This window comes from Mus pahari, chromosome 22, assembly GCF_900095145.1.
Source record: "Mus pahari chromosome 22, PAHARI_EIJ_v1.1, whole genome shotgun sequence".
Lineage (NCBI taxonomy): Eukaryota > Metazoa > Chordata > Mammalia > Rodentia > Muridae > Mus > Mus pahari.
In genome coordinates this window covers 7847644-7858483 of record NC_034611.1, presented here as the reverse complement: position 1 = coordinate 7858483, position 10840 = coordinate 7847644, and the positions used below count along the sequence as shown (strand labels likewise).

At 44.1% G+C, this 10840-nt stretch overlaps 1 protein-coding gene across 1 annotated transcript in view; it reads left to right on the top strand.

Moving 5' to 3' along the window:
• Adhfe1 (alcohol dehydrogenase iron containing 1) overlaps nucleotides 1-10840 on the top strand; it is a 27520-nt gene that overhangs the window by 8759 nt on the left and 7921 nt on the right. Inside the window, exons 8-13 of the mRNA XM_021222362.2 lie at nucleotides 422-527; nucleotides 1573-1725; nucleotides 3721-3819; nucleotides 6991-7069; nucleotides 7280-7376; nucleotides 10254-10411. Coding sequence (XP_021078021.1) covers nucleotides 422-527; nucleotides 1573-1725; nucleotides 3721-3819; nucleotides 6991-7069; nucleotides 7280-7376; nucleotides 10254-10411 — 692 coding nt within the window. The remainder of the gene's footprint in view (nucleotides 1-421; nucleotides 528-1572; nucleotides 1726-3720; nucleotides 3820-6990; nucleotides 7070-7279; nucleotides 7377-10253; nucleotides 10412-10840) is intronic.

Here is a 10840-nt window from a genome sequence, read left to right as displayed (position 1 = left end):
GGGGGGGGGGGGGGGGGGGCAGCTAGCTCCCAGTGGTTAAGTGACTTGTAACATAGCAAGGTGTAGAACAATGGCCAGTGGTCTGCTAGTAGATAATATTTTAGAATTGAATAAGAAATAAGCCGTGGTTTGTAGTTCTTGTCAGTTTCTGCATGGTCACCACTGCCAGCTGGGCCAGTCACTCCTCCATGCTCCTGGAAGAGCTACATGAGAGGACTTGTGGGATGGGGAACAGCCCAGCAAACCACCGAATCACAGGCTCTGCTCCCAAGTAGCCTTCCTCCGCTTCCTGCATCACTACATGAAAAGGAATCTTTTCTCATACTTTTTAAATTTATTAAAATTTAAATTTATCATCCTAAGGTTATTAAATTTTTAATGGTGTTCAAGCCTTTAACATACTGAATTTCTTCTGTTTTAGGCATTGCCTCACGAGCCATCAAACCCACCCTGGGACTGGTTGATCCCCTGCACACTCTCCACATGCCTTGCCAGGTGGTTGCCAACAGTGGCTTCGACGTCCTTTGGTAAGTACCGGTGCCTCCCGGAAGGGCTTTTCAAGACTGGTCTGTGAACAGTATTTCACCACGGGACTGCCTGTATACAGTCCTGGTAAGCCTTCAGTGATTAACACTATGGAGCACTGCTCCTATTGGCTGTCATTGTCCCCTTGCTGGGCAAAAATGTGAAGGTGGGAAATGTTGCTGATAGGATGTAGTCATGTTAGAGCCCACAAGGCTGTCTCTGGAGAGAACACCCTAGACATCATCTGTGTCGGTGGAGTCCCAGAGAAAGGATCAGTTTAAGATGACATGCAGCATCTCTGGACCACACCGCCTGCCTCTACAGCCACACAGACTAGGGAAGGCTCAGGGCTGCACCCCTGGAGAGATCAGTCAAGGGGCTAGTGTCTCCAGGATGCAGGCCCACCGGGTGTATTCCTAGCGCTTCACACACATTGCCTCTTTGTAGCACTGTACAGCGTGCCGCTCTCAGAGGTTGGATGTCCGGTGCTTAGTAGCTTGAGCGGGCTCATATAGGCTCGTGTGGTTTCATGTGTTTATCTACTACAGACCTGTGCCCGAGCCAGGCCATTAGTGCCAATCTCCTTTGAAGACCACACAGGTTCTTTTCACTTTCAGCAAACCACCATCATTCACCCACTGGTACAAGCATATCTGGCCACATTTTTGGGAGGGCAGACAAGGTGGTCCATCTAGGGGAACGTGAAGCATAGGCAGGCAGGCAGGCAGGCAAAAGGCTCAGAAATAGCCCCTGCTCCAGTTGCTGGGGAAACCCCATGAAGTCCAAGCTGCTCATCTCCTACATATGTGCTGGGGACCTGTGTCCAGCCCGTGCTCACTCTGGTTGGTGGTTCAGTCTCTGGGCGCCCCGAAGGGTTCGGGTTAGTTGACTATGTTGGTCTTCCTATGGAGTCCCTGTCCTCTTTAGGTCCTTCAATCCTTCCTTATAAGGATAAGTGTTAGTTGTAAAAATAGTTCTAAGAATAAGCTTTGCAAGGGATGGAGAGAAGCAACGCTCATTCTGTGTACTTTAAACATTTGTCTTCAGCCATGCTCTGGAGTCATACACCGCCATTCCCTACAGCATGCGGAGCCCCTGCCCTTCCAATCCCATCCAGCGACCAGCATACCAGGGCAGCAACCCAATCAGCGACCTCTGGGCAGTCCATGCACTGCGGATTGTCGCCAAATATCTGAAGAGGTAGGTCAGCCTGGGGACAGTGAGATAGGACATGCTCTCAGGTGAAACCTGACATGCCTAATGCCGAAAGGGCTGCTGACCACAGTCGCCTGTGTCCTCTGAAGGGATCCGAGGGCAGGCGGGAGACAACTGGAACCCCTCAGTTTGAAAAGGCAAGAGTTTCAGAACCCAACTGAAGCTCCTAATGCATAAAGGATACAGGTAAAATTTTAAAAAAGGTTTTCTCACCAAAGCCCCCAAATTAGCCAGACATGGCAGTGAACACCTGTAACTTCAGAACTTGGGATTCTGATACAGGAGGATTGCTATGCATTTGAGGGCCAGTCTGTGCTACATAGTTAGTACTCGATAAACCAGGATGATGCCAGGCGTGGTGGCACACACCTTTAATCCCAGCACTTGGGAGGCAGAGGCAGGCGGATTTCTGANTTTCTGAGTTCGAGGCCAGCCTGGTCTACAAAGTGAGTTCCAGGACAGCCAGGGCTATACAGAGAAACCCTGTCTTGGAAAAAACCAAAAAAAAAAAAAAAAAAAAAAAAAAAAGCCAGGATGGCAAAGCAAGACTCTTTCCAAAACAACTCCAACAGTGACGCTGGCATGAGGGAGATGTCTGTGAGACTGGGCAGGAATGAGAAACACACAGATGCTGACTGCGTCATCTGTACCCTAAAAGCACACGGAAGCCACCCAGTGAAAAAAACTCACAGAAGCCGCCCAGTGAAAAAATTCTCATGAATTCAAGTCAGGGAAAAAGATGGAGATCCTTAGGAGACAGATCGTGTAAAAGGATTCCTGGGAAGTTTTGAAAGATTCAAGAACGCAGATACAAATTGGGTGTAGCAACACACAAGGAGTTATGACTACCGGGGAGGCTGGGCACACCGTGGGAATTTAAGTCCAGCCTGGGCAGGGTAACAAGAGCTCAAATCTGAAAACAAAAATTGTAATTAACTATTTTATCTTTATTTATTTATTTTTGGTATTTTGAAACAGGGTTTCTCTGTGTAAGCCCTGGCTGTCCTGGAACTTACCTTGTAGACCAGGCTGGCCTCAAATAGAGACCAGCCTGCCTCTGCCTCCCAAGTTCAGAGGTTAAAGGTGTATGCCACCACTGCCCAGACTAAGTTTCTTTATATTGAATCTATCTATCTATTTATTTTGTTGTTTTTGTTTTTGTTTTGTTTTGTTTTTGTTTGAGATAGGGTTTTTTTTTTCCTTTCTTTTTTAATTGATTATTTCTTTCTTTTTATCTTATATGCATTGGTGTTTTGCCTCCATGTATATCTGTGTGAGGGTGTCAGATCCCTGAAAGTATGATTACAGACAGTTGTGAGCCACCATGTGGTTGCTGGGAATTAAACTACAGTGGGGGTGCTGGGAATTGAACCCAGTTCCTCTGGAAGAGCAGCCAGCGCTCTTAACCACTCAGCCATCTTTCTAGCTAAATATTTTGGAAGTTGACTAATCTTTAAATTTTTTAAAGAATGCAAAAATATAAGTATACATATTTACGGCCATTATTTATGAGAGACCAAAACATACATTTCAGTATGGATCAGTATCACAGAGAGGAAGGTGAGCTGGCTGGCTTAACCTGCAGTGGCCTTGGGTGACAGGGCTCTGGGTACACTCTGAGAATGTGTTCACCCTGAGTGCATTCACAACCCTCAGGGCCCCTGACAAATGAAGACTGAGCAAGTCCCAGGTCACCGCCCCAGAGCAACACTCACAGTGCAAGGTCAGGGCCTGCCTTCCTGGTATCTTCCTATCAGTTAAGCACCCAACAGAGTATTTATTATGCCCTCGGTGAAGCTGAGAAAAATATGTTTGCCTTCCATTTTCACTTAGAAGATAAGGGGTTGTTTGAGTAACCTGCCTAATTTTTCTTCCTACTGAGGGATGGACATTCCACTGTCTGCCTTTCCCTAAGGCAGCTCTTTATTCAGAAGGAAACACCAATGCTGGCGTGTTGCTCCACACTTCTCTAACCCACAGGGCTGTCAGAAACCCTGACGATCTGGAAGCAAGGTCTAAAATGCACTTGGCAAGTGCTTTCGCTGGCATTGGCTTCGGAAACGCTGGTGTTCACCTGTGGTAAGTGAGCATGCCATTCATTTTCCTAACTCAAGCTACTGCGTCTAAGTTTTAATATATGTAAGTGGGAAATTCTAAATATTCTATACAAAAAAGAAATCGAAGATTCCCCAAACATTTTCTTAATTTGAATTAGTTTATTGGGTCATGGATTTCTTATAATAGCTTTTAAAATGCAGTTTATGCACTATACAGTCTGTTCATTTAAGACACACTTAATTCAACGGTTTTTACTCTGTGTGATAAGCCCTGTTACCAATAGTTTTAGAACATTTTATTACCCTCAGTTTAAAAGAAAAATAAACTATCCCACATCCTCAACTACTGGTCACCAATGCCCACGCATGCTCAACGATCACCGAACAACTTTCCATCTCTTTGGGATTCTCTGTTTCAGGTGTGTCACAGACATGACATAGACATGAAGTCACATGATCCTCTGTGCCTACCATGCTTTGTTTAGATACTGTTAGAACCTTCAGTTCACTCATGCAGGGGCACCTCAGATCTTTTTATTGCCAAAAATGTTCTATTGTATGGAGATACCACATTTGATTTGACCTATTGTCAGTTGGTGGACATGTGTGGCTATAAGTAATGTTCTCTACAAGTATTTGTGTGCACATTTTTATTTCTCTTACTTGATACGAATGAATGGAATTTCTGAATCTATGATAATTTTGTATTATTATTAATTTCTTTTTAGAAACTACCACTCTAGTTTTTACACCAGTTTTTTTCATTCATGCAAGCACTGAATGAGGGATCCCATTCCTCTGTGTCTTGCTATATATTGTGATTTGTAAAATCTCAAGTGCAGGATCTTTCCTTAGTCTCTTATATACAACAGAGAAAGGAGCGAACATAATCTTTGTTTATATCTCCAAATTAATCTTTGACTGAAACTTTCTTGTATAGTATCTTGAAATTTAAAAAAATTTAAAAAAAAAAAAAAAAGAGCAAACAGAATGTTGAGAGTTAAGAGTAGAGCTATGGTATGTTAGGGTACAAGGCAGCGGCGACCATCACCTTCTGTGCCAGGGGAGGGAGGGGAGGGTGAATTTATTATACCAAAAGCAAGGAAGCAAAATGTACCGGAGCCTGAAAGTGTTCATCCCCCTTGGCTCACTGTTTCACTTTTAAGAATCTAGCCGAAGTAACATTCATGGTATGCACAGTGGGTTTCCTTATAAAAATGTTCACTCAAGTGTAATTTATAATTGAAAATGTTGGATGCACATTTGATTTCCAACAGTTAACACTCAACTATAGTACTTAAAGACTAACATAAAGTCATGTTTAAGGCAGATTAATATAGAAAAGTGTTTGCAACACCAGATACAATAGCTCACTTGTAGTCCCAGCACTTGTGAGGTGGAGGCAGGTGGATCAGGAATTTAAGGTCATCCTCATCTACATAGACAGGGTGAGGTCATCCAGGCCTACATGAGACTCGGCCTTAAAACAAACAAAGAATATTAGGCTACAGAAGCAGTGTACAGGGACAGGAGAGATGGCTTGGCAATTTGGAGATTAGCAGCTGCTCCTCCAAATGACCCAGGTTCAATTCTCAGCACCCATGTGGTATATCTACTGCCCCTGTAACTCAAGTTCCAGGTGATAAGTCGCAATCTTCTGACCTCCCTGGGCATTCAGGCATGGGGCACACAGACATACACGCAGGCAAAACACACACAAACACATAAAAAAGGAAAACAAATCTTGAAACTATGTTCAATATGATCAAAATTAAATATATGCATAAGTGTCCAGAAAGAACGAGACTATGAATGGTTTTATTTTGTACAAAGAACATGGACAACTATTAAAAGCAATTGAAATTTTTGGGCCTGGAAAAAGGTCCTGAGTTCAATTCCCAGCAACCACGTGGTAGCTCACAGCCACCTATAATGGGATCTGTATACATGTATACATACAGGACACTCATACATGAGTAAATTTTTTTTGTTTTTTGTTGTTGTTGTTGTTGTTTTAGTTTTTCGAGACAGGGTTTCTCTGTATAGCCCTGGCTGTCCTGGAACTCACTTTGTAGACCAAGCTCATGAATAAATTTTTAAAAATTAAAAAAAATTAATAACTTAAGTATTACTATAGAGTTGCCTTTGAAAGCTCATGAATCCTAACACTACTTGAAAGCATACTAATCAATAATTTTCTGATTCCAGGGAATATAAAGTATATTCTAAAGTACCCAGTAACTCAGGGAAGTAATAGCTTCCAATTTGTCTCATGCAAGTTGTCTGAAAACCTTTTGATAAATATTAATGTAATTCACCAAAGTACTTCCTTTCATGAGATCTTTTGCTGAATAAGCATGCAATCTTCCAATAGCCTATACTATAAGAATGAGACCATTTTGCTCACATTAAGCACTTCATTTTTACAATATTAATTGTGAATATTATATATTAACTTGTTACAATATTCTGAACCATCTATTAAACTACAGTGCTTTCCTACTTGTTCAATGAAAGTTCGAGAGAATCTAAAGTTTCTGTTTTCTTGTAAAAGCAAACCCACTGTGAGCTGGAGAATGGTTCAGTGGGTAGAGTGCTTCTGTGTAAGCGTGAGGATCCGAGTTTGCATCCGAGCACTCACATAACTTCAGTCTGAAGCTGAGCGAGGGTGGCTGCAGTCACCTGTAGCCCCAGCACTGCTGCCAGCCTAGCTCTAGGTGCAAAACCCTGTCTCAGCAAATAAAGCAGAGAAAGAATAGAGCAGGACACCCATATCCTCTCCTGCTCTGTGCCTACACACAGATTTGCAAGGGTAAGAAGCAGGCAAATAAAAGTCAATTAAATAGGACTGATTAACCTAGCTTCTTAGGGTAGACTAGTCCATTATAATTCAGCAACCGTTAATATACAGCATTTGAAACAATCTGTCAAGTATTAGTAGAAAGGATCACTAGTAGGTCCAGCTTGCATATTATCCCATACATAGAACTCCTTGACCACTGGAGTCTGATCATTTCAGAGGTTCTGTTAGTGAAGCCAATAAACTTGGAGTGTGTCACAAGAAGCACACCATGTAGAGCCCTGTGAGTGACAATACAGTCCAGACATGTGACAGGCACTCCTGCAACAGTGACCGTGTTCCTGAATTCTAGCATCTGTGTGTCAACAAAAGATTTTTTTTTTTCTTTTCCAGCCATGGCATGTCTTACCCAATCTCAGGTTTAGTGAAGACGTATAAAGCCAAGGAATACAATGTGGATCACCCTCTTGTGGTAAAAATATTTAATAATAAATTACTCAACTAGCTCTTATAATTATCCCAATTAATGTAAGTATGTTTGTCAGTGGGTGTGGGGATGGAACCCTGGCAGGAACTCGGCCACCAGGCTGCACCCCAGCGCACTCCGAGAGCGCCTGCTGGCTCTCAGTACTAGTCATGTCAGAGTGTTGGGAGAGCAGCTGTTCTGTGCATCTCTCCCCAGCCCCATGGCCTTTCTGTGGTACTCACCTCTCCTGCAGTGTTCACCTTCACAGCCCAGATGTTTCCAGAGCGGCACCTGGAGACGGCAGAAATATTAGGTATGAACCTTTTACCCACGGCTCTGTGACCCTCCAAGGTGGGGTGTTTCCCAGGGAGAAGAACAAAAGCTTTCATGTTAGAGTAGCTCGGTGATAAAATGACAGTGACTTCCTGAAGTTATAATTTTAGCCTTCTAAGGACCCAGAAGGAAATAGAACCTAAAACTGACCCTATTAAGTATGGCCTATTGCTGTCTGCTCTGCTCTCGCCTCTTGAGAAAGTACTGCTTGGCACATGACTAATGTCCTCTCTGACTTCTGCTGTGCCGAGTCACTGATAAAACAAATCAAGAAAGCAACAGTGTCCTGTCAATTACAGAGAAGCCAAACGATAAACTAAAGCAATTGCCAGTGAGCAAGCTGCTTGACAGTGTCGAATACGTAATCTAATAAGATGCCCACTGTGCCTTTTGACTCTTACAGAAATAAAATCATATTCTGGATAGTCATAGGAGGAGGTTTAAAAAAAAAAACAATCTTAGTGTTTTTCTGAAACAAGAAGTCTTTTATTTTTTTTAGGTGACTTGTAGAACATCTTATCCCCCTACTTGGGTTTAGGGTGGGAAGAAAAAGGCGGTAACGAAAACTCTTCATTATGCTCTTGTAGCTTGAGCCGTTAGAAAGATTACTCCCAAGGAGGCAGGACTGACCGCAGACATCCTCCCACAGGGCTACTGCCCTGGCCGTCCCTCACACACCAGCCCTTTGTGTGCCCCAGGGCTCCAGGTGCTGTGTGGGGAATGTTAATGTCAGAAGCCCGGGTCTTGGATCCAAGCCCAGGCTTCAGTTCACAGTATGTACTGTGTGCACACATTGGCAGTGATACCAGGGGCCTGTATCCCTTCTCCCTTTAAGGAGGGGAATTTCTGCCATGCTGGGACATAGCTCTGGCCTCTGTAGATATACGAATGGTAAAAATTGGGGGAAGGGATCCTAAATAGTAGGCTAGATCTACTGTAAATGGGAAAAATCTTAGTGAATTTACAGGCCATGTTCCAGGCAGCACAGACATTACAAGAAGGCTGATCCCCTGTTAAACTGGGAGAAGAACCCAGCAGTTCTTCCTACTGCTTAGGAACTCCAGTAGTATCCCATATTGCCAGTCAAATACGTTAATTCTCTATGAAATCTCAGCTTTTTCTTAGCTATACCAGTTTATTTTCTTTCATGTCACCTCCTTTTTGTTATTGTTTCTAAAAAAAAAAAAAATGCTCCATAGGAAAACCTAGATGTCTGCACCGTGTGTTCAGTGGCAGCCATCCCAGGATCATAAAACTGTAACCCCATATCCTGTCACGCCTCTCACCTAATCCACTCTTAGCTGCTGTTGGGCATTGCAGATGGATCTCCCAGGTCTGGCGTACCTTTCATCCTGTTGCTCTCCATCTGGCCTGTATCTGGTTCTGTTTACCTTTTCTCGGAATTGAAGTGGTTCTGACCCTCACAGAAGGCAGAGGTATAAATCTGATTCCAGTGAGGAGGGGCCTTGTACTGAATGGTTTTGTGTCAACTTGACACAAGCTGTAGTTATCACAGAAAAAGGAACTTCAGGTGAGGAAATGCCTCCATGAGATCCAGCTGTAAGGCATTTTCTCAATTAGTGATCAAGGGGAGAGGGCCCATTGTGAGTGGTGCCATCTCTGGGCTGGTAGTCCTGGATTCTATAAGAGAACAGGCTGAGCAAGCCAGGGGAAGCAAGCCAGTAAGTAACATCCCTCCATGGCCTCTGCATCAGCTCCTGCTTCCTGACATGCTTGAGTTCCAGTCCTGACTTCCTTTAGTGATGAACAGCAATGTGGAAGTATAAGCCGAATAGAATAAACCCTTTCCTCCCCAACTTGCTTCTTGGTCATGATGTTTGTGCAGGAATAGAAACCCCGAATAAGACAGGCCTCCTCTCCCTCATAGGTCTTTTGTTTATACTTCGTCCAACATTACCTTTGTTTGCAGAATGCTAGCTTTGTGGGCATCACAGGTGCGCCACTTAGATAGACGATCGACAGGCCAAGTGCTAAGCACAGACTGGGAAAGCTGCTCCCTTCTCCTGGGCATTTGCACACTATCCTGCCTAAGAACAGAACTCCATGACCCTTTCAGGCTGACATCTCTATCATTGTTTGTGCTGTGAATCATTAAACTTCTGTCCTTACAAATCTCCAAACCTTGGCAACCTTCTTCACATGGTCATCTTCACAGGAAGCACTAGTCCCTGAGTTTGCTGTCTTTGTTGTGCTCAGCTGCCACTGAGACATTTATTAAGAGGGCCATCCCCTGATCTTTACCAACATAGCCCAATTTTTTTTTAAGATACAAAGAGGAAACCTTTCTTTCCCTAGTCACATGTAACAGAGTTTTGTGATCTTATTTTCTCCCCACCCAACCCCCCTTAGTGGTCGATGTGTAGTATTTGTAGTTCTCTATCCTTGCCTCTAGCTGTTTGCAGAAGCCTTGTGTCGCTGTTAGAAAAGACATTGAATGTGCACACCTCTAGGGGTCAGTAAATGCCAAGCCTTGAAAACCATAGAAGCGATAACCCCCCTACAAATGTGCCGTCTCTGAATCCTAGTGCCAGTATCTTTCCTGGCCTCTATTCAGCACCTCCTTTCTTGGCTCTGTCATTCTGCTCCCCCACCACACAAAGGGTGAACAGGGAGGAATCAGAAGTCCCCAGGCCACTTGTCCTAAAGAACTGATGGCTACTGAGCCTGTCATCCATGGGCCACTAACTAGAGACATCTCAGGAAACCCTAGTAGTGCCCTGAACCTCAGTGTTTGGAGGTGGCCTTGGGTACAAATTACATGTTCAGCTGATATTGTGACTGAGCTATATCTGGAAGCTACTTCCCTCTCTTCCTATGGTCTGAACTTTCCTTCTAGGAGCCAACATCCGCACTGCCAGGACCCAAGATGCTGGGCCTGTGTTGGCAGATGCACTCCGAAAATTCCTATTTGACCTAAATGTTGATGACGGTCTGGCTGCTCTTGGTTATTCCAAGGATGACATTCCTTCATTGGTGAAAGGAACACTGCCCCAGGTAAGACTGACAGCATGGCCTTCATGCCTGCTAAACACAGAACCAGTCTGCTAGTGGTGCTGTGGCACCCCTCATAGCCACTAGAGAACTCACAGGGCGAAAGCAGCCTAGCCCCTGGGCCTTTATGTTCGTCCATAAAACTGTGGCAAACTGAAAACGATGAGATGCAAACTGCCAAAGTGACTTGAGCTATGGAAACCTCACCCTTTCCCACACTTCTGCTGTTTAAGAAATCCCCCTGTAAGACAGAGCTAAGCCATTTCAAAAAGACCATGGATGTTATTTTCTACCATAAAACATCAGACCCTCCCCCCCCCCCAAAAAAAAAAGGCTGGGCGTGGTGGCACACGCCTTTAATCCCAGCACTCGGGAGGCAGAGGCAGGCAGATTTCTGAGTTTGAGGCCAGCCTGGTCTACAAAGTGAGTTCC